At 56.9% G+C, this 27,207-nt stretch overlaps 2 protein-coding genes across 4 annotated transcripts in view; one reads left to right on the plus strand and one right to left on the minus strand.

Annotated features, from left to right (window-relative positions):
• The window catches only part of EBF4 (EBF transcription factor 4), a 54,152-nt gene extending 43,017 nt beyond the window's left edge, over positions 1-11,135 (plus strand). The window contains exons 8-18 of one of the 3 annotated variants that reach the window (XM_081833095.1): positions 2,008-2,089; positions 2,886-3,003; positions 3,088-3,221; positions 3,317-3,443; positions 5,066-5,154; positions 5,286-5,351; positions 5,453-5,630; positions 5,711-5,899; positions 8,520-8,717; positions 10,019-10,094; positions 10,349-11,135. In XM_081833095.1, coding sequence (XP_081689221.1) covers positions 2,008-2,089; positions 2,886-3,003; positions 3,088-3,221; positions 3,317-3,443; positions 5,066-5,154; positions 5,286-5,351; positions 5,453-5,630; positions 5,711-5,899; positions 8,520-8,717; positions 10,019-10,089 — 1,252 coding nt within the window. In that variant the 3' untranslated portion in view covers positions 10,090-10,094; positions 10,349-11,135. Of the gene's footprint in view, positions 1-2,007; positions 2,090-2,885; positions 3,222-3,316; positions 3,444-5,065; positions 5,155-5,285; positions 5,352-5,452; positions 5,631-5,710; positions 5,900-8,519; positions 8,718-10,018; positions 10,095-10,348 lie in introns of all 3 variants that reach the window. The other 2 variants (XR_014149135.1, XM_081833096.1) reach the window with 2 other exon arrangements.
• A 9,280-nt stretch (positions 11,136-20,415) lies between these two features.
• On the minus strand, positions 20,416-26,772 carry CPXM1 (carboxypeptidase X, M14 family member 1). Its single transcript, XM_006732282.3, has 14 exons — positions 26,454-26,772; positions 24,981-25,142; positions 24,694-24,803; positions 24,433-24,572; positions 24,240-24,330; positions 23,484-23,634; positions 23,312-23,400; positions 22,841-22,964; positions 22,561-22,757; positions 22,301-22,480; positions 21,915-22,212; positions 21,589-21,728; positions 20,882-20,984; positions 20,416-20,774 (listed from the first exon to the last, which is right to left on the minus strand). Exons 1-14 carry the CDS (start codon positions 26,635-26,637, stop codon positions 20,533-20,535), a joined length of 2,211 nt encoding a protein of 736 aa, XP_006732345.2. The 5' UTR covers positions 26,638-26,772; the 3' UTR covers positions 20,416-20,532.
• Positions 26,773-27,207: the final 435 nt, after the last annotated feature.

The raw sequence follows: 27,207 nt of genomic DNA on the forward strand, positions 1-27,207 counted from the left end.
GAAAGGAAAATGGGGGCGCCTGGGGGGCTCAGTCGTTGGGCGTCTGCCTTCAGCTCAGGGCACGATCCCGGGGTCCTGGGATCGAGCCTCGCATCGGGCTCCCTGCTCTGCGGGAAGCCTGCTTCTCCCTCTCCTTCTGCCTCTGCTTGTGTGCTCTCTCTCTCCTTCTCTGTCAAATAAATAAATAAAATCTTTAAAAAAAAAAAAAAAGATTTAAAAAAAAAAAGAAAGGAAAATGAAGGGGGTTCCCAGAAGGGTATTCACTGCATGGGGGGATATGACAGGTGGTCATGCGTCAGCAGTGTGGACAAGAGGCCACATCTCTAGGAAAATGACTGGTTCCAGCTCCTAATGAGGGGCTGCCCCTTGGGACGCCTCATTCCAGGGGTGGTGCCCACCCCTACCAACACGTGGGGACCTCCTCTTTGGGAACTCGCTTTTAGAACCTGTGACAAATCTTCATCTGAATGTGAAGTTCATGCTTGCAGGCTTTGGAGGCAACTCTAGGGAGTTAAGTTGGATATTCAGATTTGGGGTTCAAAACCAGGGGGTGGTGGTAAAATGAGGACGCACGCTGGCAGAGCTCATGGGATGGCCCAGGAGGCGGGCCACATGCCAGGACCCCAACCCCTGCAGACGTTAGCCCTGCATGCCATAGTTTGTAAAGGGCATCTCCCCGGATGCTCTCAGGGTCCTGTCGGGGCTAGGGCAGATGTCGATAGTATTTTGAGTTCACTAAGAGCACAAATCCAGAGCATTATCCTTGGTTACGTCCCTGGTGGCTGGCAAGGCTAAGGCCCCAGCATCCTAGCCAACTGCCTAGAAGGACTGGGGGACCAAGGTCTCATGTGTTTGTCTAAAAACCAGTCTCATCACTGCATATACTGTGCTTTTTTCCAACTCCTGTATGAGAAAAAGAAGGTATTCAACGTGCATCTGTCCGGCGTGTCTGACAGGTACACCACGTGTGTGTGATGGGTATAGGCTCTGTCTGATGAGGTTGTCGCTGTGTGTGTAACGCATATAGAATACGTGCACGGGGGATCTGTTTGGGTGGGGTGTGCCGTGGCAGGGAGTCTGCTCTGTGTGAGCGAGATCTGTGTGCAAAAGGGATTTGTTGGGCGGGGGGCGGGGGGATCTGCTGCAAAGGAGCAAGGGCGATCTGCTTGCAGTTTGTGATGACTCTATGGCATTTGCAATGACTGCATTTCGGGTAATCGTATACGACATACAGGATACGTTAATAGATACACTCTTTCCGTGCATATACGGTCTAGGATGGGGATACGCTGCACATGATGGGTACAGACTGTGTGGGAGTAGTATACCGTAAGTGTATGATGACTACAGGCTGTATGTGGAATATGTATGATATATGCTCTGTGAAGGGTGTACCCTGAGTGTAGTGGGTATACGCTGTGTGTGATGGCTGCATTTTGTGAGTGATAGTACATAGGCATAGACGGTATGTATAATGGATGTATTATAATGAGTATGCATGGTGTGTGGGATAGTATACTCGGGAGGAGGGATCTGCTGTGTGATGTGGATGCACATACAGTATGACATATATACGTGGTGTGGGATAAGTTTACGAGTAAGTGTGAGTACATACTGCATATGGCATATACATTTTGTGCTGGGTATAACTCATGAGTAATCGGTATATATCGTGTATATATAACGGACATAGTATCTATGGGGACTGTCCTTTGGGTGGGTGTGATGGGTATATGCTTTGTGGGATAAATAAGCACTGTGTGATCCTACACTGGGGGCGGGGGTGGATATTCTGTGTTGTGAATTAGTTGGGAAGGGTCTACTTGGTGTCTATCAGGCATTATGTATGTACGCAGCTGGTGGTGGGAATAGGGGTTATGTGCCTTGTGTGAGCAGGTGGGGGGGAGTAACCCCCCTGGGAAGGGGCATGGAAGGGACCAGTTGGCTCTTCATCCATTTCCAGACCCCCTACCCCAGCCCTTGAGCCCACCTACCACACCCTTTCAGGTTCTTCCTCAAATTCTTCCTCAAGTGCAACCAGAACTGCCTAAAGAATGCAGGGAATCCCCGAGACATGCGCCGCTTCCAGGTGGGTCTGGGAGAGGGGTCCCCTTGCAAACCCACCCCTTCCTGATGGGCTGGGTGGGGAAGGCTGTGGTCCTGCCACCCCGGGGAAAGCCCCTAGGCAGATCTCTGCCCAGCCCTGTGCTTTAGGGCCCGGTGCCTGCTGGGGGTGGGGCAGCTCCGTCTCAACTTATGCTGGCTGCCAAGGGAGGCTTCATTAGAGTCCCACTTAAGGAGATGCTAATTGTGACATTTTTACATGATTAACGACCCAGCTAATTTGCATAGCCTGAAGCAGAGAGCAGCTGCCCTTAGTACATCCCCAACCTGCACACCCCTCTCAGTGAAGGGTGGGAGGGAGAGAAGGAGGTAGCCCCAGTTTCTCCCAAGGGCGGGGGCTCCTGCTCATGGTTCCTCAGGCTGAAGCTGCCTCCCCCCTTAGTCAAAACTCTCACTCCCACTTGCCTAAAACACATTCCTGCCTTGGAGCCCCAGGGATTCAGCCCGGGGTGCATGTGTGCCCCAAAACAGTAGCCATTCTGCCCAAGGAGACAGAGATTTTTTCAGGGCTCTTGATTTTTCTAGTTCCTGGGGGTCACTTCCCCTGGGCAGCCAGAGATAGCCCATCTGGGCTGTCACCTGACCTAGCTGCCCGCCCCCCCCCTTCCACCATCTCAGCCCCTGGGGGATGCTCTTTCCCATGCCCATGACTCTGAGCTCCAGCCTCCAGCCACCCTGGCCAAGTTGCAAATTGCCCGCCACAGTCCCCTGCAGGGAGCCCCTGAGGGCTTCAGCCAGGCGGGCCTCTGCTCTCCTTGCAGGTGGTGGTGTCCACCACGGTGAGCGTGGACGGACATGTGCTGGCCGTGTCTGACAACATGTTTGTGCACAACAACTCCAAGCATGGTCGCAGGGCGCGCCGCCTGGACCCCTCTGAAGGTCAGGACCCCCGGCCCGGGCCCAGCCAGCCCCCAGCCCCACCTTGGCGCAGGCCCCTGACCTGTCTCCTCTCCTGCCTCCCAGCTGCCACCCCCTGTATCAAGGCCATCAGCCCCGGGGAGGGCTGGACCACAGGAGGCGCCACCGTCATTGTCATCGGCGACAATTTCTTCGACGGGTTGCAGGTCGTGTTCGGGAACGTGCTCGTGTGGAGCGAGGTGGGCCACCCCCGCCAGTCTCCCTCGGGACCTCGCGGCTGGGCCCTCCCCTCGCCCCGGGCTGGAACCCGCAGGCCTCCCCTCTCCCCTCGCAGCTCATCACGCCCCACGCCATACGGGTTCAGACGCCCCCGCGGCACATTCCCGGGGTGGTGGAGGTGACCCTGTCCTACAAGTCCAAGCAATTTTGCAAGGGAGCCCCCGGCCGTTTTGTCTACACAGGTAAGGAGTCAGGCGGGGGACAGAGGGTGGGGGCAGAGAGGCCTAGGGTTGCTGGAGGGAGGCCCGTCCCCGACCCCCCCGTCCCCCCCACCCCCCGCGTGCACCAGAGCCCGGGTCTCTGAGTTAGCCAAAATCTAAGCTGCGGCCACGCCCGCTAAGCGGCTGCTCCGCCTCCTCCCCACCGGACCCCCTTGACCCCTTCTCGCGCGGGACCTTCCTTCGCAGAGCTTCTCAGTTTCCCTCTTTGGCCTGACTGCTCAATCCCCTCCCAGGCTCGGAGTCTCAGCCCTGCTGGAACTTTCTCCCTGCCTAGGCCCTCCTCTCCTGGGCACTGCACCCCCCCCCACACACACACACACTCCCCGGGGTCTAGAATATCTCCAGCTGGCACCTCTATTTCAAAGGTTCCCCAAAATAGACTCGATGCTCCCTAATCTACCCTCGGTCTCTTTGTTCCCCAAGCCACCCCAGTCCTCCCTCTGTGTGGGCATAAACACACACACACGCACACACACCCCTTGCACACACACACACACACAGCCCTTGCAGGAAGCCAGGGCAAGAAGTTAACACAAGACAGGAGTGTAGAATCCCCCATCCCTGCTCTAATTTGACCACTGGCCAGGACCTTCTCCACCTTCCTCCTCCTGCCCTGCCGCAGCCACCCACTTCTCCCCGTTCTCCTCTCCGAAGATAATCTCCTAGCCCTTCCCTGCACCGCTCCGGACACTCGGTAGCGATCCTAACTTACTGCTAGGGAGTTACAGTCTAAGGGGAAAGGGGGTGGGGGTGGCCGTAGCTGGGAACAAAGTGTGAGGTGGGTGAAGTTACAGGTGGAGGGGAGGGAGCGACCTCTAGGAGGCAGTGTGGGCTTAACTGGACTAAGCTAAGACTGCTTGGATGATTAGGGAGGTAGAGCTGGGGAAGGAAAGGCAGTCCTGGAGAAGGAATGGCAAATGCAAAAACCTGGGAATGAGTGCTTTACATGTCGGGGGAAACGGAAGGAAATTCACTAAACCTGGAGTTGGACCTGAAGAAAGTGGGTAGGGCTTTGAGGCTTTGTGAGTTGGTCCAGGCCAGGCCGGAGGAGGAGGTCATGGGGTGCCTAGTCAGGAGTCTGCCGCCTAGCCTGCAGAGCCCTGGATGTGGGCCAGTCCCTTCCCGGGGTCACACGCAAACTTCTAACGATCAGATGCTGCTGAGAGTCCACCTGAGCTCTGATAAATGGAGACTGTTGGAGTTTTTAACTTTTGTAATTGACATGTTACTCCTGATAATGCAGACAGAAAACTCTCCCTCCAGTCCTGCCCCTAGGAATATAGAAGCTAATAAGTCTATACAGTTGCCTTTTTTCGAATCACAGATGGGATGGTAGAGTGCTTGTGTGTTAATGCCAAGCACCTGGCACAGGGCCCGGCTCAGTAAATATTTGTTGAATGAATGAGCCAAGAAAGGAACTGAGGACACTCCGCGAACCGAACCTCGCTGACCCGTGTGCCCGGAGTTTTGGGCTGGGCTGGGTGGAGGGGGTCTGCAGCGAGGCTCCCCGACTGGTTGCTGGCGGGCTTGGCCCTGCGGCGGGCGCTGGGAGGGGGTCCTCCAAACGCCGCCCTTCTCCCCAGCCCTGAATGAGCCCACCATCGACTACGGATTCCAGAGGCTACAGAAAGCCATCCCCAGACACCCCGGAGATCCCGAGAGGCTGCCCAAGGTACCCAGAGGGGCGCAGGGACCGGGGATGAGGGTGGCCCGCGGACCGGGGGCGGGCCGGGGAGACGTCCGGCCGCTCGGCCGCCCCCAGGGGCTGGCCCTCCGTCCCGCTGTGTCCTCCCCCGCCCCCAGGAAGTGCTGTTGAAGCGGGCGGCCGACTTGGCGGAGGCCCTGTACGGAGTGCCCAGCAGTAACCAGGTATGGCGCCTCCGCCCGCCTCCTCGCGCCGCCAGGCCGGGGGCTGTCCCCCTCCCGGCGCCTGCGGCTGCCCCGGCCGTGCCCCGCTCTTGTCTTCGCAGGAGCTCCTCCTGAAGCGCGCGGCGGACGTGGCCGAGGCTCTGTACAGCGCCCCCCGCGCGCCCGCGCCGCTCGGACCCCTGGCCCCGAGCCACCCGCACCCCGCCGTCGTGGGCATCAACGCCTTCAGCAGCCCGCTGGCCATCGCCGTCGGGGACGCCACGCCGGGCCCGGAGCCGGGTGCGTCCCGCCGCCCCCTGCGCGCAGCGCCCCCCGCCGGCGCCCGCCCGCGCTGCGCGCCTGACCGCCCTCTCTCGCAGGCTACGCGCGCAGCTGCGGCAGCGCGTCCCCGCGCGGGTTCGCGCCCAGCCCCGGCTCGCAGCAGAGCAGCTACGGCAGCGGCCTCGGCGCCGGCCTCGGCGGCTACGGGGCGCCGGGCGTGACCGGCCTCGGCGTGCCCGGGTCCCCTAGCTTCCTCAATGGCTCCACGGCCACCTCGCCCTTCGCCAGTGAGTGTCCCCGGCCCGGGGAGCTGCATGGGGCTCAGCCCTGCCCCCTCCCAGCCCAGGGCGGGTGGGGGCGCACCACGGTCGACCCTGGCCTGGCCCTCCGGAGCCCGGCCAGCCCCCTCCGCGTGTGACCTGTCTCTGCCGTTGGACGCCCGCCCCTCGACCCCACCCCTCGGCGGCGCCCCGGGCCCTGGGGCCGGGGCAGTTCTCGCGCCTTTAGTCTCTTTGCGGATTTCAGCTGCACACCTCGTTTGTAGCCCTCCCCTCCTCCTGAAAGGGGCGTTAACGGGGGGACAGCCGGCTGAAACCCGGCGGACCGCCACCTTTCCATCTTACGCCAGGACTTTGGGGGGAGGCTAGCGCCCCCTGCCGGAAGCCCTAGGGAACTAATGGCTCAGGCCAAATGGGCTTCTACGGGTCTGAAAAACGGGTCGGAGGAGAGATGTGGCTCCCTGCAATCAGCTCGGGAAGAGCAGGCGAAGTCTGTGTGGTCAGGCAGCTGGATTCAGGGTGTGAAAGTCCAAATCAGGAGCTGGCTGACATTCAGCAAGTTACTGTATTTCTTTCAACTTCAGTTTCCTCTCTGTAAAATGGGGTCAGTATCACCCTGCCTGGGGTTGTTCCCTGATCTGAAGCCGCCACTGTGCATGAAGTGCCCAGACTTAGAAAGAGCATGTGATTTCACATCCTAGGTACTACTCTTTCTGGCTGTGGGTTTGAGCCTGACTCTCCGCTGGTGGCCTGGGCTCAGCTTCTGGGACCCAAAGCCCCATATGCCCATGTTTACATAAGCCATGAACCTCTGCTGTCGGTACCTAAAGCCCTGTGTCTGTCTCCTGGCCCTCTGCTCAGGCCAGGCTCCACTTCTCCCACTTCCTTCAGATCTGGGACAGTATTCTTAAAGACTCTCTGGGTGCCCCCTTGAATTTTAAACTGGTAGGGTCTGGACTACCAGTCCCTCTCCTCCACCACACATACACACACAGTGCAGTCAGAAGTGGGGAACATACTGCCCCAGGGGGCAGAAGCCACCCCATCTGGGATCTCCCCATTCAGCCAGAGGATCAAGAATTCTAGAGCAGCTTGAGCCCTGCTTCCAGCATCAGCTGGGAACACCCTGGACTTGCCTAAGGGTCAGTCCCATCTCATGACCAGGTCTTACCCAGGTCCCCACCCTATCCCCTGGGTCATTCTCATTGAGTTTGCCAGGACATGCCTGAAATGACATCCAGAACTGCCCCAGCCAGAGGGTCTGGGGCTGTCTGCTTGGGCCTCCCCTTGGTCTTCTGCTTTGGCCACCAGCAACTCCCAGTTTGACCCACAAATCCCAGTACTACCCAAGCTACAATATGTGGCTGTGAGCTTCCAGCCTTGGGAGATACAGTACATTTTCTGGCATTCGTCTCAAGCCCTCCACGGAGCTCCATGGACCTCATCAACTAGCCGTGAGCACTGTCTTAAGGAGATGGTGCTCCATGAGGCTGAGGACATTTGGAACAGGGGTAGCTGTTGAAGGCATCACTTTATCAAAGGGGGAGGGGGGGTGCTCTGATGCCAAAGGCAGCCTTCTCAAGCTATTGGTTTCTTTCAGGAAGCCCCCACCCCCACCCCATGCAGGCTGCTTGGACAACGCTCAAATCACAACTTTATTGATATTCAGAAGAGAGAAGCAGGGAGTCGGGGTTAGATGAAAATGTAGAAAGGAGGATCCAGAGGTGCCCGAAGCCCCCAAGAGAGGAGGCTGCAGGAAGGAGGGGCAGCCAGAGCCCGTGTGCTGGAGGCTCCCTGGCCATTCCCAGGAGAGCAATGCACAGCCCTGGATGGCCCGGAGGTCTCATGCAAGGATGTGGATCTCTGTGTTTTTGTTTAAAATTGACCGGCCGGAGGAGGGAGATATAGGAGGCCTCCAGGCCCTGGCTAGGGGTGACAGGACCTGTATTAAGCTGGCAAAGAACAAAGTGCCCAGTGGGGGCAGGTGGGGGTGGGGTCGGTAAGGGAAACATATGTGTGGAGGAAGTTAGGGTACTTGTGTGAGTTGAGATCCTGGGCAGAGAGGCCCTATAACAGGAATCTGTGTGCACCCCCCAAAACATCCCTGACCTCTTGCCCCAGCTCTGCTATGAACCCTGATCTTTGACTCTAACCTTGGTACCCCAAGGCCCACGAATGTTCCTTAGCATCTCAGAATCCCACTGGCTTTCAGCAGGAATCCTGATCTATTCCTATTCTATTCCGTCTCTTCCACATCTTTCATCTTTGGGGACACCTCCCAATATTTGGTTTTGTTCAGTGTTCTGGTTTTGCTTTGATTTTGACCTAGTCTGGCCTCTCGTTTCCAGCCCCAAGAAAGGGTCTTTAGAACCTCCCTGAAAGACAAGTGCTGGCCCAGGACCCCAGGGACTCCCAGCCTGCCTCCAGCCCCTGCCCGGTATTGGTCTCCCCAGGACCGTCACAGCAGCCCCCTAGTGAGGTCTGGGCCTGGTGCCTGGGTCAGCAGCCCACCTGGGGCCCACTGCCCGTGCCAGGGCCCCAACCGAGCTGCTCACTCTGGTGCTGTCTCCCTGTTGTGTCTCCCACCGCCTTCCCTGCTACGCCTGCCCCTCCCCGCCCCGCCCCGGAGTCATGCCCTCTAGCCCCCCGCTGGCCGCTGCCTCCTCCATGTCCCTCCCGGCCGCTGCCCCCACCACCAGCGTCTTCTCCTTCTCGCCTGTCAACATGATCTCCGCTGTCAAACAGAGGAGCGCCTTCGCCCCCGTGCTGCGCCCACCCAGCTCCCCACCCCAGGCCTGCCCGAGAGCCCATGGAGAGGGACTTGCAGGTGGGTGACCCGTGCTGCCCCGCTATGGCCTGGTGGGGCAGCTAGGCTTCCGGCACTCACCCCGTCCACATCTCACCAGAGCCTCGTGCTGGTTGGCCAGGTATCCCTGGAGGGTGTAGAGCAGGGAGCTCTGCCGGGGTCCCAGGAGGTCCATCTGGATCCCATTTCCCTGGGCCCCATCGCTTGGGGTGGTCACCACTCTGAGTACTGTCAGTTGGCCACTTGACCACGGAGAAGACTCGAATCCCAGTTGGAGAAGGTCTGGAAACCCCTCCAAGGCCCCATCCCCACCTGCTTGAGCCCAGAGCAAAGACCCCACACTCAGAGCTGGAGAAACCGCACACAGGCTGCAGGCCTTTGACCTGGGCCTCCCAGCATCCACCGAAGGGTAGCACGCAACACTGTGAGGGACTAGGTCACTCAGCAGATGGAAGGGGACTGACTTTAGATGAGATTTAGCCCAGCCTCCCTCCCCCATATTTACAGATGTGGAATCGAGACGATGTCACCCTTACCATGTGCCATTAGTGAAATGGTTGTCATTTGTCAGTTATCAATCTCCTTCAAGTCAACATTCAACTTAACAAAGCCTGGGTCCTAGCCAGTAGTATAGAGTGAGTCAGGGATCACATCCCCCCAGAATAAGATGACTCAGGGCAGGCTCATTAGATAATGTTCTAGGATGATTTCAAAGGGCACACGGGCTTTTTTTTTTTTTTTTTCTTTTTTGCCTTGTTTCCAAGTTTTGGATAATTTTTCTTAACCCAAGTGTGTCTGGAGCTTAAAATGTGAGTTTTGGGGAGCAGAGGGCCACCGATTTCTCCCACCAGCAGAGAGAAGCCGTGGAGGTGGGGGTTTCGGCGGGGGAGAAGATGATGGAAGTGATGAATGTCGTGGACGTCTGGGAGGGAGACAGGCCACTGCCACGGGAGGGGTCCGTACTCCAAGAGGCTGACCTCCTTTCTGAGCTGGCACTCTGTTTCCTCACCTTGGCACAGGCCCTGTGGTGGAAGCAGGGCTGGGAAGAGGAGCCCAGAGTCATCTTTTTCGATTGAGGCAGTGAGACAGGCGAGGACCTGGGGCCGCACCTCCTAAGAGGCCTGAGGGGCACGCCTCACCTAACTGTCGGCGGTGCCCACCAGGCCAGGACCAGGAGCGGCTGAGCACCTGCCAGGCTCTCCGTAGCTCTGCCCTCAGGAAGGGCCGTATGCCCTGCGTGCTGTCTCCAGCCCAGAGGCACACAGGCAGATAAGGTCCCCAGGCCACACGTAGCTTATGGTTCTTCTCTTTGCCTACCACAGACCAGCCTTTTGAGGATTCCGACAAGTTCCACTCTTCAGCCCGGGGACTTCAGGGCCTGGCGTACTCCTAATCACGGTAGGTCTCCGGCTGGGCCTTGCTTCCTTCCCTGGCCCTGCATAGACTCTACAAAACACTTGAGCAAGGATGGGGCCCTGGGGTCCGAGTCTCCCTCTCCAGGGCCCATCTAGACAGCTGTCAGGACCACACAGCCAGCCCCCTCCTGCCCCTGACCCACAATGGCCCAAGCTGAAAAGGTGGAGAGAAGGGGTTTCCTGTCCCCTTGCAGCCAGCCTTTTTCCAGGACCTTCTTCTCTCCCTCTCCCCACCAGGTCTGCAGGTGTTGCCCCCACTGAGCCCGGACTGGAGGTTCCTCTGGGCTATACACTCATGTCCTGGACGGCAGCACAGAGATGCGGACCCAGGGCTTCGGGCAGACATCCACCCAAAGGCCTGAATAGGCCTCCTTGTGCTTGAGGCCTCCAGCCCCACAGGCTTCTCTCACCTCCCTTTCTCGGGGCTGGTCGGAAGCCCTAGCACTGTGCTGATGCTCTTGGCAGAAGAGCCTCCCGGGGAGGTACCGGGATGCTGGGCTTTCCTCACTGGGTCAGTTCCTCTGGAAGAGATGGACCTTGTGCAGACCAGACCATCAGGCAACAGGAGCAGGGGATGGGGACCGTGGGAAAGAGGACAGCTCAGGGAGAAGTGGCCTGGGGAGGTCCTGTTTGTGTCTGACCCATCTCAGCTGGCCCAGCATCCCGACCACTCTCCAGGGCAAGGGGTGGTGCCCATCAGCCTCAGGAGGCCTGCCCAGGCTCCCATGGAGCTTCCAACGGCTGCTCAACCCCCGTGGCCACCCCCTTCGAGGCCTGCACACTCATGCTTGCCACATTATGAATCCCACCGGGGCTTTTGGCATGGAGGGTGCAGAAGAGGGAATGCCAAGCCCCCTGAATTTTGGGTCTTCCTCCCAATGGCTATCTCATGGACTCCGGCCCCCCCCCCCACATGACTCCGGCTGGCCCCGTGGTACCATGGAATGGGCCTAGCTGCCCCTGGCCTCATATTCCGATCAGCTGAGGTTGGAGAAAACAGAACAATAAACACAGCTGCAGGTGACCAGCTGGCCTCTCTTGCCTGCTTCCTTGGCGTGGGTCTGCTTTTCTCAGCACTTCTGCGGCTCTCCTGGGGCCCCTCCCAGCCGTGCCCCTGTGCAGCCTTCTTGCACCTTGGGCTTTTTCAACAGCCCTAGAGTTGAGCAAGTATTACCTGCCCCATGTCTGCTCTCAGGTACTGTTGGGGGTGGTGGGCAGGCTAGTCGGCCTGAGGACTTAGGACGTGGGCTCCACCCCAGAAGCTTAGACTGGGAGCACAACCTGGCCACTGAGGACTCAGTCCCCCGGCTGTCTGGCCAGGACCAAGGCAGGGGTTGTCAGAGGACTTCCCGGGAATGAGAAGAGCACAAACAAAATGCTGTTCAGTTGCCCAGAGGCTCAGAAGTGAGATCCGTTCTGAACGGAGGTTACAAGGCCTCACCTGGCCAAGGCAGGGCAGGGTAGGGCAGCTTTTGGTCCTGAGGTTGCCTATTCAAATAAATCCCAACCACCCCCCTCCCCAGATCTAGGCACCTTTGGCTCTCCTGTCTTAAAGTTTGGGAGGAGGGGTAGTAAAGAGGCAAGATTTTCAGGCTCATTTACTGTCCCTCCCCCTTCTGGAATGAATCCCTGCCATCCCCTGAGATACATCCCCTAGATCCCAAAGGTCTGGCTAGCTGACTCTGGAAGCCACTTTTTTGACCCACTGTCCAGGGAGCCCAGCATCCAGCTCCAGGCCTCAGGCTTTACTCTCTTCCTGGTGGTCCTCCTTGGCTCTGGCCTCTGGAAACTCTGCAACCCATGGCCCCATGCCCTGCAGTCCTCTGGACAAAATGCACTTGCCAAAGCAGATGGGCCCTCCATGTCCTTCAGAGGCCTTCACTTCCTTCTCTTGTGTTCTTGGCCAATACCTGGGATTCAGCTCACTTGGGGCCCATGACAGGGATAGCCTTCTGTTCATCTCCGTGCTCCCCTGGCCTCCCCCTCAGCTCTTGCTTCCAGTCCATGTTGCAGAGCCCCAAAGCCTGCCAGCCCACGCCCTGCTCTAAACAGGCTCTGAGCAATTCCCACGGCCCAGTTCCCCCACCAAGGCTGAACACCTGCAGAACCGGAATCTGCACTGGATGCAGGTGGTAGCTGGGTAGTGGTCACACTCCGGTTCCTGGGGTGGGTCAAGAGCGTGGTTGCTATAAATAATATGTGAGATCTGTCCTCAAAGATTTCAAAACTGTGCTCAGGCCACCATCCGAGTCAACAGTGCCCACCCCCTCATCCACAGAAGGCAGGACCAAATCAGTGACTAAATGTCTGCTTCGGACCGAATTGTGTCCTCCCAAAACTCATACACTGAAGCCCTAACCCTTCCCTCCATGTGGTGTTATTTGTATATAGGGCCTTTAAGGAGGTGATTAAGGTTAAATAGGGTTAGAAGAGTGGGGCTGTAATCTGATAGAACTTGTGTCCTTGTATGAAGAGGAAGAGACTCCAGAGTTCTCTCTTCACTATGTGAGGATACAGTGAGGTGTCCCTCTACAAGCCAGAGAAGAGTCCTGACCAGGAACTGAATCAGCTGACACCTTGATCTGGGACTTCTAACTTCCAAAACTATGAGAAAATCTATTTCTGTTGTTCAAGCCACTCTGTCTCTGGTATTTTGTTATGGCGGCCGAGGCTGACTAATACAGTGTTCTTTCCTACGTGTCTTAGTTTGGGTTCCCCTGGAAGCAGAACCTGAGACAAGGTCCCTGCTGGAGAGCTCTGGGAGACCATATAGAACACACCTCAGAGCTCTCCCACCCGAGGGGTGGAGAATCTGGGATATTGATCCTCCAGCCCTCATCTGCAATTGCCTGAGGACTGCTCCCGGGAGATTAGCCTTCTAGCACATCTGGCCTGCCCTCCCACATGCAGAAGAGGAGCCACCAGTTAGGATTTTGTTATAGAATGTTGCAAGCAAGTACCAGAACCGAACTGTAAGTCCAAAGGGATATGGCCAAGGCACCAAGAGCTTCTCCTGCTAGCCCTTTAGAGAGAGAGCATCTCCAGAAAGTCCTCTGCCTTCCTCCCACATATGTTTTCCAGCAGAAGCAGGCTGCTGTGTCTGCACCCTACCCTGGGGACCGGCAGCCTTTGGGGCTGCATTTAGCTCAGACAGGACCCACTGTGGACAGGCTCCACTGACTCAAGCAAAGGTAAGCCACAGCTTTGACAAGCCCTCCGGCTGACTATTCTGCAAAATGCCCTTCTCCCCGACCCCCACCCATATGGGTGGGGTCCTTCTTTTTCCCAAAAGAAAAATCTCCCAGAAAAATTTGAAGTGCCATGCATCGGGGGGAAAGATGGTCTTTTCAGTAAATGACACTGAGTCCACTGGATATTTATATGAAAAATTAAACTGGACCTCTGCCTCACACCATACACAAAAATTAATTCTAGGTGGATTGTGGATCCAAATGTGAAAGCTAAAATAATAAACTTCATGCCTTTGAAGATAGACTAAAAGCCCTTGGCCAGAGTAACCTCCAAGGTCTGTTTTCCCACTGCATGATCAATTTTATTTTATTTTATTTTATTTTTTTAAAGATTTTATTTATTTATTTGAGAGAGAGAGAATGAGAGACAGAGAGCACGAGAGGGAGGAGGGTCAGAGGGAGAAGCAGACTCCCTGCCGAGCAGGGAGCCCGATGCGGGACTCGATCCCGGGACTCCAGTATCATGACCTGAGCCGAAGGCAGCCGCTTAACCAACTGAGCCACCCAGGCGCCCCTCTCTTAATAGTATTTTGTAGGCCTCTGTCTTACACATCTTTCATTTATTCCTCAGTATTAGGTTACTTTATGCTATTATAAATAAGTTTCTTTTTTTTTTAAAGATTTTATTTATTTATTTGACAGAGAGAGACACAGCAAGAGAGTGAACACAAGCAAGGGGAGTGTGAAAGGGGAAGCAGGCTTCCCGCTGAGCAGGGAGCCCGATGTGGGGCTCGAACCCAGGACCCTGGGATCATGACCTGAGCCGAAGGCAGACACTTAATGACTGAGCCACCCAGGTGCCCCAAAATAACAGTTTCTTAATTTCACTGTTTGTCATGCGTATACAATTGATTTTTGAGCAATAACCTTATATCCAGCAACCTTGCTTGACTCACTTATAGTAATACTTTATCCATAGGTTATCTTGGATTTTCTTATCTACAAAGGACAGTTTTATCTCTTCATTTACAGTTCTTGTTTCTTTTTCTTGCCTAAAGACACTGGTTGGACCCTTAATTCATTGTTGAATAAAAGGAGTAATAGCGGACATCTTTGTTTTGTTCCTGATCCCAAAAGGCAAACTTTGGCTTTTCACCATTAAGTATCATATTTGGTTTTATAGATACCCTTTTATTCCTAATTTTCTTTAAAAAATTTTAAACTCTGAATAGAAGTTCAGATTTTATAAAGTGCTTTTCTGCATATATTTAGATAATCACATGACTTTCTCCATTACTTGTTAACGTGCTGAATTACATTCATTATATGTCTAATGTTAAACCATTGCATTAACTGTCTAATTACGTGTTTAATGGTAAACTCCCATCCTTTACCCAAGAGATACCATTTGTTACCAGGGAGTCCATTCCGTCTCTCTCTCTCTCCCCCCTCAACCCCTCTCTCTGTGTCTCTATCTCTGTCTCTGTCTCTGTCTCTCTCTCTCTACTACTCTCCCAGAAGGCACTCACTGGCCCTCACCTTCCCCACTTCTCAGGAAGTTAGGCTTCTGGGAAACAAAATGCAGAGACCAGCCGACCACCCTGGTACTTCACCCTGCCATGCTACCTTCTGGGAGCAGGGCTGCAAACACAAGAACAAATGTAAATTAATTTCTCACTAACTCATTCTACCCTCACTCTAACCAGTCTCTCCCCAGCTGGACTCTTGGCTCTGGGTCCCCTGTATTGGAGTTCAGAAGGGCACTCGTGGGTGATCTGTCCAAAAGACCCTGCCTCCACCCACCCCCCTAAGGGAAAGGTGGCCAAACCTCCGGGCCTTTCCAGAAGCCTTGCAGGAGACCAGAGTGGCAGCCCTGGGGGCATGGGGGGCATTCTGGTTTAGAGCTGCCCTTCTGCCAAGGGGAATGGTGGGAGGGTTCTGAGTGCATGGACCCCCACTGGAGACAGAATGGAAGAGATTTCCTGACTCCAAAGATGTAGAAGAGGCTTCTCAGCAGGACGATAACAGAAAGAAGACCATTTTTTCTTTTTTGGCACATTCTTTAGGTAATTTTATTCCTTGAGGGAGGAGGGGTCAAGTGTTTAAAAGGGGAAGGAGGGGCGCCTGGGTGGCTCAGTCGTTAAGCGTCTGCCTTCGGCTCAGGTCATGATCCCGGGGTCCTGGGATCGAGCCCCGCATCGGGCTCCCTGCTCGGCGGGAAGCCTGCTTCTCCCTCTCCCACTCCCCCTGCTTGTGTTCCTGCTCTCGCTGTCTCTCTCTCTGTCAAATAAATAAATAAAATCTTTAAAAAATAAAAAAATAAAAAAATAAAAAAAAATAAAAGGGGAAGGAAAAATGCCTTAGCAGGTCTGTTGTTCCTTAGGGCCCAGCATCCTGACATCCTGTTTCTTCAAAGCATTTCCTTCCCCATCCCCTGCCAGCCTGGGAATGAAAGCAGCTCCCGATGCCTCCCTGGCTGTGCAGTGGGCCCCTCAGGCTGGGCTGCCAGGCCTCCTGGGGGAGCTGAGGGAAGGTCCCGAGTCCCTGGGAGAGGTGAAGTGTGGATGCGTCCCCATGGCAATGTTGTAAAGGGCTGTCTGGCACTGTGACCAAGGGACACTCCACAGTCAGGCAGCCATCCTGGGAGGCCAGGAAAGCCCTCTGGCCTGGGTCCCTGTCCCTGTTGCCTCTCTTGGGGTTCCACTCACCTGGGAGCCTGGCTCCCCTCCACACATCCACCCGCTCACCCAGCGACTGAGTTGACCTTCAGGTGGGTGGAGGAAGGTCTGGCCACTTTGGGGCTGGCAGGGACTCAAGCCCAGCCAGCTTTGGCTTCTGTGGTAAAAGCTGGTTTGTCTGGGGCTGCTCCCTAGACCGTTCTTGGAGCCAGGCCCAGAAAGCCACCTTGCCAAGATAAACCGTGGCTGCCGGGTGGCGTGTGGTGGAGTGGCTGCTGAGCGGGCCCAAACTTGGCAGGCCCCTCAATGGTGCCCTGGCCCGGTCCACAGCACGAAGTCCCACAAGGCCCCGGGGTCAGGCCAGGCCAGGAGCAGGTACCGAGAGACGGCTTGCCGGGCATCTCTCTGCCCTCTTTGTTGACTGAGGCAGGGACATCCGCTCTCTTGGTCTCACCCAAACACCAAAAGCTCACAATGAAGCCTCAAGGTTGACAGAATTCCTTCAAACCTCCTTCCTTGGGGGAGCACCTCCAAAGCAGAAGATGGCGGAGGAGGGGTGGCAGGGAGCTCTAGGTGCCTGTGTGCGTGCCTGGGGGTGTGTGTGTGCAGAGTGGGGGCTGCCAGAGCAGAGAAAGAGGCCCCACGAGGCCTCTGCCGCCGTATGAGGGGGCTACGCTGCCTTTAGACCCCGCGTTTATTCAGCACTTGCCACGAGCCCGTTCTCTTAGGTGGGATTCCTTGGAACGGAGCTGAAATGGGGATTTGGGTGCATGTGAAAGTCTTCCCTGGAAGAAAAGCAGTGAGGGAGGCAGGACAGGGCAGGGGAAAGAGCGGAGAACGGTCCCAGCGGGGAGCCCTGAAGCTTGAAGGCCACCACAGTTTGGCCCTCTCGGTGGCAAGGAGAAAGCTAGAACACCTCCGGGCCAGTCAGTCCTCGGTCACAGGCTGCCCAAGCGGGACGGAGCATGGAACCCCTGTGTCAGGGGCTCCCATCGGGCCAAGAGCAGTGCTTGGGGGAAGCAGCCAGCTCTTAGCAGCCAACACTCCCCTCAAGTCAGGGGATGGGGGCACCGGCTGCTGAGAAGGTTCTGGAAGGGACAGGAAGGGCCCCCACCGTAGCCATCTCTATACCTCCAGAACAGGGGTTAGGCCTTTGTGGGACCACTACTTCTTGGGTGGCAAGCGTGCCCCTAGTGGGTTTTTTTTTAAACCATTTTTAAAAAAATATATTCCATTTATTTGACAGAGAGAGAGAGCAGCAACACAAGCAGGGGGAGTGGGAGAGGGAGAAGCAGGCTTCCCGCTGAGCAGGGAGCCCGATGCGGGGCTCGATCTCAGGACCCCGGGATCATGACCTGAGCCGAAGGCAGACGCTTAACTGAGCCACCCAGGCGCCCCCACAGGGCTGCTTTGGAGTGTCCTGGGCTGTTGACAAACAGAGGGCGGGGATCTGCCCAGAGAGATCAGATGAGGCCCGCAGTGCTCAGCAGCAGAGGTGGACACGTGCCCAGAGGAACCCTTGACTCCAGAGCGGTCGGTCCCTCGCTGGGAGGTTGATGGGTGGTCGTCTGCTCTGGCTCTACTGACCCAGGGCCCCAGGTTGTTGTCCCAACCCTCTCGTGCCTGTCCTTGTCCTCCCCACCCAGGATGGGCCCAGTTTCCTTTCTCCACCTCCCAGATCAGGTGGCCCCACAGCTGGTCCCCGGGGGGAGGGGGAAGGTTGGCCGTCTTGCTGTCCCTCTAGTCTCCTTCCAAGACACCATCTTGGCATCAACACCTGCTTTCCTTGGGCCTTCCCTTTTCATACTCAAGAGCCAATTTCCAAAACACAACAAAAAACACTGAGCCTGCTCTGTTCTCCCTCCTCTCAACTGCTAAATCTGCAATGTATATAGAAAGGTAATTTTCTTTGCCCTGAAGTCAACTTTGATATTAAGATAGCCACTCCTGCCACAGCTGGTTGGCTCTGTGGGTGGAACAGGCAGCTCTCATCTCGGGGTTGTCAGTTCGAGCACCGCATGGGGTATAGAGATTACTTAAAAATAAAATTTTTAGGGCGCCTGGGTGGCTCAGTTGGTTAAGGACTGCCTTCGGCTCAGGTCATGATCCTGGAGTCCCTGGATCGAGTCCCGCATCGGGCTCCCTGCTCGGCAGGGAGTCTTCTTCTCCCTCTGACCCTCCCCCCTCTCATGTACTCGCTCTCTCTCATTCTCTCTCTCTCAAATAAATAAATAAAATCTTTAAAAAAAAAATAAAAAAAAAATAAATAAATAAATAAAATTTTTAGGGGAAAAAAAAGCCTCTCCTACTTCCTTAATACATCTTTTCCAGCCTTTTACTTTCAAGGTGCCTGTATCTTTACATTGGAAGTGAGTTTATTATCGTCTATAGTTGAGACCCATCTCGTAATCCACTTGGCCTATCAGCTGCACACCTAAGTGCACTTTTCATTAGGTATATTAAACTCCGATGACAATCTTTTTTTGTTTGGAAAAAGGTGATGCCGTACAAGGGGAGCTGGAGGTGGGGAGCAGGGAGATGGGAAATGGGGCGCTGAATTCCTCCCATTGATCTGAGATTGAAAATATGAGAGGGAGAGTCGGAGACAGCTCAAGAAACAGAGACGATGGAACAGCCCAGCACTAGGCAGGCTTACCGAACAGAGGCTACCTGGAGGTCTTTGTGCTGAATTAATTTATTATTTATTTATTTATTTATAAAGATTTTATTTATTTGAGAGAGAGAGTGAGAGAGAGAGAGCACAAGAGGGGGGAGCGGGAGAGGGAGAAGCAGACGCCCTGCTGAGCAGGGAGCCCGATGCAGGACTCCATCCCGGGACTCCAGGATCATGGCCTGAGCCGAAGGCGGTCGCTTAACCGACTGAGCCACCCAGGCGCCCTCTTTGTGCTGAATTTACATGTTAGTAATTGTCCCACCACTGCCCTTTCAAACTCTCCTCTGAAATGCAGGGGGCTGGGTGCCTGATAACTGCATTTTGTAGGCTTCTTTGCAAGCTAGGCTACAGTTAGATTTTTTAAAAAAACACTTTAATTTCTTGGGGTGCCTGGATGGCTCAGGCGGTTAAGCAGCTGCCTTGGGTTTAGGTCATGATCCCAGCATCCTGGGATCGAGCCCCGCGTCGGACTCCCTGCTCAGCGGGGAACCTGCTTCTCCCTCTCCCTCTGCCTGCCTCTCTGCCTACTTGTGCCCTCTATCTCTCTGTCAAATAAATCAATAAAATCTTTAAAAAAAATTTTTTTTTAATTTCTTTAAGTAATCTCTACACCCAGCGTGGGGCTTGAACTCACGACCCCAAGATCAAGAGTGGCACACTCCACCGAGCCAGCCAGGTGCCCCAGTTACATTAGATTTTGCCAGTGGATTTCATAGGTTAGAGATTACAAAGTGGCAGGAAGGGAGAAATTATTCTGCTTCAGGCTCTGGCCATGGCAAGTGACCACAAGTGATCACAGGTGGCCGCAGGAGGTCCGGAGTCTGATTTTCTAGGTAAAACTCCCTTCTCGCTTTTTATCATCCTAGCTCTTCCAAAACCTTTATATCCAATGTGCAGCATTACATTTTCCTCTGCTTAAAATACCTGAGTCAGGTATTTCCCTGGCCAGACACAGACTGACATATCATTTGCCCTTCATTCTAAAAGAAACTAATCAGGGCACCTGGGTGGCTCAGTTGGTTAAGCGACCGCCTTCGGCTCAGGTCATGATCCTGGAGTCCCAGGATCGAGTCCCGCATCGGGCTCCCCGCTCAGCGAGGAGCCTGCTTCTCCCTCTGACCCTCCCCCCTCTCATGCTCTATCTCATTCTCTCTCTTAAATAAATAAATAAAATCTTTAAAATAAATAAAAGAAACTAATCAAATCTTGTCATTTACCAATCCTCTCCAAAAATGGCTGATGAAGCAAATTCAAACATCCTCAGCTGTCCTGTCTTCCTTGTCTGGTCTCTCCTGCTTGGAGCTCTCTGTCCATACCCCACACTTGGTCCACCTCCGAGAACCTTCATATCTGTTGCATCCTTGACGTCTGAGTCCCCGCTGAACGGCAGTATTTCACACGCACGTATGTAATCCCGTCTGTGCTCCCACAGCACCTGGCCTGCACCTTAGCAGGTCCCACACCGCACTGAACTGTCCCCTCTCTTGACTGGGAGCCCCTGGGGGCTGGGAGGGCCCCGTTTATCCTTGACTCCTTGCATGCTCGGCCCGGAGCACTGTCCTGGTGCCTGCGATTGGTGGCTGAGTTGCTCTGGTAAGCCCTAGGTTCAAGAAGAACCCGGGCGGGATCCTCTTTCCACACATTCCCCCAGACGTCAATCGATGAAAGCAAGCGTGTGCGGAATAGGATGGGGGAGAAGGGGAAAACTGAGGCCTGGCCCAGGGGCAAGACCTGGGACACAGAGACCACAGGAAGACTGGCTGAGGCGCCAAGTAGCTTTAATGAGCCTGAGCACCTCTTCCCCCACTTTGTCCCTCCCTCCTTCAGTTCCGGACAGGTCCAGCCTGCCCAAGGTCTAGGGCTCTTCACCTGGACCTGTTAATTCTTCTGTCCCCTCAGCCGCTCCAGCCGCCTCCGAAGGTCTGGGGGCACCTTGGCCCCGGCCGCCAGCAGTTCTCGAAGTCTTTGCTTGGGAGTCTTGGTGAGGTGGAAATTGCAGGGCACCGGGCCCTCTTCAAAGGGGACCCGGCAGTTCCGCGTGGCTGGGTGGTAGCCCTCAGCACTCGCGGTCACCACATAGTCCCCTGGGGTCAGCAGGCGCCAGTAATCCCCGCCCCATGCTGACAGGAGTGAAAGGCAAGATCAGGATCCTGTGATCCTCTGCTTCCCACCCAGCCTCAAGCCGCCCCCCTCCACCACCACCCCCATCCTCCCCTCCCCCGCACACCTGTCGTTACATCATGGTTAATCCCTTCCACAGCAATGACAGCATCGGCAATCCCCAGCTCTGTGTCTTTGTCCCGCACGACTCCCGTAATGCCCATTCTCACCTGCGCGGGGTGGCGGGGGGGAAGGCTATCAAACCCCTGCCCCTTCTGCGTGTGAATGTGACCTTCACTTCATTTTCTGGCTCTGTTCAGGGCAAACTCGGTGACGGTAGGTCTATGTTCCTAGGGGGCACACTCTGGTAAAAATAACTCCTGACTGATAAATTGTATCTGGACTGGGAGAGCTACAAACCCCCGGTAGGAAGGCCTGTCTTTGGGTTTCCCCAAGTTCAGCGACCTCTGATATCCAGCTTGTCCTTTTGGAACCCTTGGAAACTATTACTTACGGAGCCATTACAAGGGATACAGTTCCCGTGGAACAGGAAGCGTCTATACCAGGGTCCCCCCCGGCCCTTGCATAAGGGGTCTCTTCTGGGAACAGCCCTCCTGAGACAGCTCTGGAACAGCTCTATGGCCCCCTGCCGGGCTGGACGGCTGTGGGGTCTACTCCTCCCGGCTCATGTCCGAGGCCACCCAGCTGGCAGACTGTGCCTCCTGTGGGGACCTTGGGAGGACCCCCTCATGGGAGCTGCAACCGCCAGGGACAGCGGACCGGACCACAGCATTGAGGCGGGGCAGGCCCAGGTTGGGGGGATTTGGATCCGACCTGCTCCAGGTAGGTGAGGAGGGCTTCTTTGTTGTTCTCCCACTCCTGGGGCAGCTCGTTCTCGTGAGGGAACTTGTCACAGGACAGCTCCACAGTGATCTCGAAGCAGTTGGTGTGCAGGTAGCTGAAGTCATTCATACCTAGGGTGAGCACAGAGGCTGGAGTCTAGCGGGGAGGTCGGGGGGGACGGGAGCCCGGCCCTCCTGGGGCCCTCCTCTGGGACACACTTCCCGGCGGGCATCGAGACTGCCACCCTACGAGGACCGAGCAGACCACCTTCCGGGGGCAGGGTGTGGGGACAGGGCTAACTATCCTGAGACACGTACTCCCGGGGACCGTGTGCCAGTCGGCACCGTTGATGATGTTTCCACGCAAGGAGAAGTCCTGGCTGTGGCAGGGTCGGCGGTCTGGCTCCTGCATGGCCCGGTTAGTGCCAGCATAGACGGTGCTGAGCCAGCGGAACACGGAATCATCCGGGGTGGGCGTGAGCTCGCGGGCAGCCCACGGGGTCCGAGTCATGTCGAATGGGTAGGACACCACGAGCTCACCCCCGTGGAGGTTGGCACTCAGCACAAAGGGGATCCGCTGCATCCACTCGATCACGGCCCGCGTTTCGGGAGCCACCTAGACAGGGGCGGGTCAGGTGGGGTGGGAGACAGAGACAAGGGCCCCTGGGTGGCCCACCACCACCACGGCCCCCCAGAATACTCACGGTGGCATTGGGCAGGGTGTAGTAAGTGGGCAGGGGCAGGTGATGGTTGGGGACAGTGTCGGGCACCAGCCCATCATCCTCTGCTTCCCATAGTGGCGTGTTGAGGTCAGCAAAATTATGGTTAAGGTCAATGCCCTGGTGGTTCCAGCGGCCCTCGGCCCAGCCTACAAGCTCGGAGCCCTGTCGGGGAAGGGGCCCATTCAAGCCAAGCAGGCACCAGGACAGAAGGCACAGGGCGGCCCTCATGCCGGGTGGCCTACCCGGCGAAAGGCAGTCTCATAACCGTCAGGGTTCATGGAGGGCAGCAGGTGCACTCGTGTCTCGGTGAGCAGCCGGGTCACTCGTGGGTCCCCTCGCAGGAACTCACGGCACAGGAACTGCATCAGGAGCAGAAGCAACTCTCGTCCCAGCGCCTCATTGCCATGCATGCCGGCCACGTAGCGCACCTCAGGCTCTCCTGGGAACACAGGGGCTCGAAGCTGGCTCAGGCCCACAAGCCTCCCCTGCACCTACCTCTCCCCGCCCAGAACCTGCCAGTACCCAGCTCGTGTTCGCCAGGCTGGTCTGACATTTCCATCACATAGAGCTTCAGGCCCTGGTGGCTCTTCCCGATGCTGTAGACGCGGGTGATGTTGGGGCATTTCTCGTTCACCTGCTTCATCAGCTGGGAGGCGGAGTGTAGCACGGCATGGGGCGTGGGAAGATTAGACCCCAGGATCAGACCACGTGTGGCCGTGGAAGGACTCACAGAAACACAGTGGTGGCCCACACAGATGGGGGCACCATGGCACCGTATAGGAGAGGAGTGGCCACAGACCAGAAGGAGTTAGAACAAGGGAGGCACCATAACTAAGGCAATTGGGGCGGAGTTTAGGGGCCAACAGGAGAGAAGGGTGAGACAGTGGGGGAAGTGGGGACATGAGGACAGTCCTAGCAGGTTATGCCCCGGTGGGAAGGGGACCTAAGATAAGCAGCTCCTCCCCCCACAGGCTCATAAGGGTTATGTCTGACCTTCCTCATGGCCTTGTAATTGTGATGCTGGAAGTCCAAAGGGTCAGAGGATCCCAGTGCAGGGGTCTTAGGGAATAGGTCATTTGGATCTGGTGGAGAATGAGTTCATGGTAAAGGGGGATCCGTGCTGGAGGTTTTACCCTGCTCATCCAGCCCTTGTCCGACTGCCCACCTGAGACCGGGCAGGCCAGGATCTCTGCCCGGAGGCAGGATGCGCCTCCCTGGAGCCAGGTCTGGGGCAGCAGGCGAATGAAGCGGGCCACCTGGGGCTCAGGCAGGAGGTTCAGCACTGGTGTCTCTGGGTCTGAGTTGGCAGGAAATACCTGGGGGCATCAAGTCCTTTGGTGGGACTGCTTAAAACCCAGCAGCCTGGCCCAGGGCCAGAGAAAGAACTCAGGCCTCTAAGTTCACCACCACACCCACCCTGGTGGGCTCAGCTGGAGGCCGGCACTCTAGGTCAAACACAGACCCCCTGCCCATGGGTAGCCCTAGGCAGCCAGGCTTTCTGGCTCGCTCACAGCTTTTGAGACAAACCAATATGGCCACATCACTCAGGAGCAGCCAGTCGTAGAGCTGGCCAGGCCCCACACTGTAGCCTGGTATAAAAAGGCGTCTGTGAGATGGACAAGCCAGAGCCGTGAGGAGGTCAGAAGTGATGCAAGGGTCGGAGGCCCAGCACCAGAAACGGTGTTCCGGCAGGAAGCTGTGGCACAAAGTGGGACCCACCCCATGGAGAAAGCATCTGGGGAGGATATGGGCATGTTCCAAAGCAGCTTAGCCCCCAAAGCTGCCCTTGCTGGGTGCAACCCATTCCGACAACCCCCTTTCTCCTGGGATGCCAAGTGGGCATCTATTCCTTGACCTCAGAGGAGCCCCAGCCTAGCCCAGTACCCTACAGGAGGGCCACAACCACCATGGGACCACTCACCGCATCCATCCCACTGCTACAGTTCCTACTCCCCCACCATGTCCGACTGTCATTGCTGAACTGGACCTTGTATGATGTGACCCAGTCGTACCTGGCAGGAAGCGTGGGGAGAGATTATCGGTGGCCCCAGGACACCCACCGCCACCCTCCTGAGTCTGCCCAGGACTTCCTGGACTGGGCCAGCCTGCCTCACCTCCAGATAGAGTTCCTGCCCTGTGTGATGATGCCTGAGAAGCGGGTGGGGTGCCTAGCATCCACCTGGAACCACGGCTCAGCATCCTGCTGCTCAGCGCACCAGGCCCCATCATAGAGATCACCATCCTCCAGGCCTGACTGTGGGCACAGGACACGGTGATCAGACCCAGTGAACAGTATGGAGTGGGAGGGATGGCGGATGGGGAGGGGTAGGGAAGAAGTTCCTAGATGGTGCCCTGCTCAGAGCCAGGCTGCTGACCTGAATGTTGAGCCGTCCCCGGTGTGGTCCAAGACCAAAGGACTGGCTGCTGGATGCCTCGAGCTGGCTATCTGAAACTTGCAGGGACTCCAGGCCCAAAGGGGGACAGCCTGGGGCAGGGACAGAGCAGTGAGATGGGACCAGAGAGAGTGGCCAGGGCAGGTAGGAAGCCGAGCCCACGCCTGCCCGTGTGCCAGGCAAGCGGGGGGCATGCCTATGCCCACGAGGCCAAAAGTGACGTTAGTATTTGGCCCAGGGGCTGCAAGTCTGGACAGGAGTAGCAGTACCTGGTTCCTGCTCCTTTGGGAGGTCAACGGCTCCTGCAGGGGTGGCGGTCACCGGAGGCCTGGCAGTCACCATGGGTCTGGGGTGAGTTAGCTTCTTTCGTTTCTTCATAATGACCTTCTTCTTCTTAACGATGCGAATCGGGACATGCTGTTCTGAGGTCCCTGGGGACCACGGAGGCACAGCACCAGGGGAGGGAAGAATGGCCAATGGAGCGGTCAGTCTGCCAGCCCAAGAAAGCAAGCAAGCCCACGGCAGCAACCCTCACCCCCCATATCTAAAGACCTTCCCATGGACTTAAAGTCTGACCCCCACCTGCCTCTCCCACCACTTCCTTGGCTCCTTCTCCTTCTTGCCGTGACTACGTTCGGCCATCCCCACCTCCGACCGTCTCCAGTGGAGAGCTACATCCAGCCACTAGGAACTGTTTGGTTGCTCCAAGGAGCTGAATTTGGCCTTGGCTGACCCTCTCCGTCATACCATCCACCGCCCCTGATCTTACTGCCTAATTCCCATTCTTTGAATTTCAGCCCAGGAGGCTTCCTTAGCCCTGGACCCAAGCTCATGCTCCAAAGCCCAAGTCTGCCTCTGTCGCTGCATCTGCCCTCTGGGCTGAGATGTCCTGTCCTCAGATTGTCCACCCTGGTGCTCAGGCTTTCCACAGCTGGACCTGTGTCCTGCTTGCCCTGCAGTAGAGCGCTGTGAACAGGTTGGATGCCACTGGTTCCCCACCCCCACCAAGCCCCATGGGTACCTCCAGAACGGACTGTACGTTTTCGTATCTGGTGACCCAGGCCTTTCCACACACAGCTTCCTTGGGGGGTGGGGGGGTGGGCTCTCTTTAGCTCTTCCTGACTCAGAGAGACCCACCTTTCAGGACCCAGTTCCACTTGCCTCCTCTGAGAAGCCCTCCTTGATTGCCATCCCTTTGCCTTCCTCCTCTAGGCACTCACAGCGGAAGTCGGGAAGTCAGGCAACTCGCCTCTCCCGCCCCCTGCCGGTGCCCCATTCCTCCAGGCAGCTAGCAAAGAGCACTCTCCCCGCCTTGCTCTCCCTCTTTCCTTCCCGCCCCTGCCCTGAGGCTCTGTCCTAAGTCTAGCTCTGCACCTTTTGGTCTCAGTGCTTTTGTCTGTCCCTCTTTCTCCCCTCCTCCTGGCTGTGGTCTCAGTTTCCTCATCCGTGAAAAGGGAAGGTTTGGGGCTGGAAGAGGCAGCATCCTACTGGCTCCATCCCAGGACTGCTGACTTGGTCTGGCCGGGAACTGGGGATGCTGAGTCAGCAGCCGTAGCAGGGGGGAGGAGGAGGGAGAGGGAGGGACTGGATGTGTGTGTGTCCGGGAAGGGTCTGCACACAGGCTCCAGGCAGGGAGTGTGTGAGCGCGTGTGTGCGTGTCGGGGAAGGGTGGGCACACAGCGGGTCGGCGGAGGAGGGTAACCGGCCAGCCCGAGAAGCGGGCCCTCGGTCGGGGCGCTCACCGTTATCCTTCCCCGCGGGCGGCTGGACCGGGCTGCTCTGCGGGGCCGGGGTCGAGCCCCGGGCCGAGCCCCGAGCCTCGGTGGTAGCGGGCGGCGCGAGTTCCAGCACCGAGGCGCCGGGCGCCTCCAAACCCAGACCGACGGCAGGCGCGAAGGTGGCCAAGGCGAGCAGGAGACCCCACATGGCGGGATCCAAAGGTGCGGACGCACGGGGCTCGCGATGGTCGGTGGGTTCGTCTCTTCCTGCCGGGTGCTCTGGAGCCCCCCGCCCCTTCCTGCCGCCGCCACACGCCCCCTGCGGCTCCGCCCGCCCACAGCCCTCTCGCGGGCCTCGGACGGGGGAGGGAAGGGGAGGGGAGGGGAGGGTCCTGGCTGAGTGCGCGGGGCGGACCCCCGGAGCGGCCGCCCAGGTCTCCGCACCCCCCCCCCCCGCCGGGCCCGCCCCGCCCCCTCCGGCGTCCCGAGCTCACCCGCCCGACTCGTGCGCTGCCCCCTGGAGTCCGCACAGCCCTTCGGCACCCCTCCCTGATTTCACTAAACCCTAGGAGGCGCCCGGCCCACAGTGGGCGCCTACTTTGTACCGTGCACCACGCCAGGCGCTTTGCACGTGGCCTCTCAATCAAACCTCATTTTACAAACTGGTAAACTGAGGCTCAGAGCGCCCAATTGACTTGGCCAAGGTAGTAAAGCTGAGAACTTTGGGGAGGAAACTACTACCCGATAGCGAAGTCCATCCAGAGCCAGAGGCCGCCTC

The sequence above is a fragment of the Leptonychotes weddellii genome, chromosome 10 (genome assembly GCF_054177405.1).
Source record: "Leptonychotes weddellii isolate Sample4059 chromosome 10, ASM5417740v2, whole genome shotgun sequence".
Classification (NCBI taxonomy): Eukaryota; Metazoa; Chordata; class Mammalia; order Carnivora; family Phocidae; genus Leptonychotes; species Leptonychotes weddellii.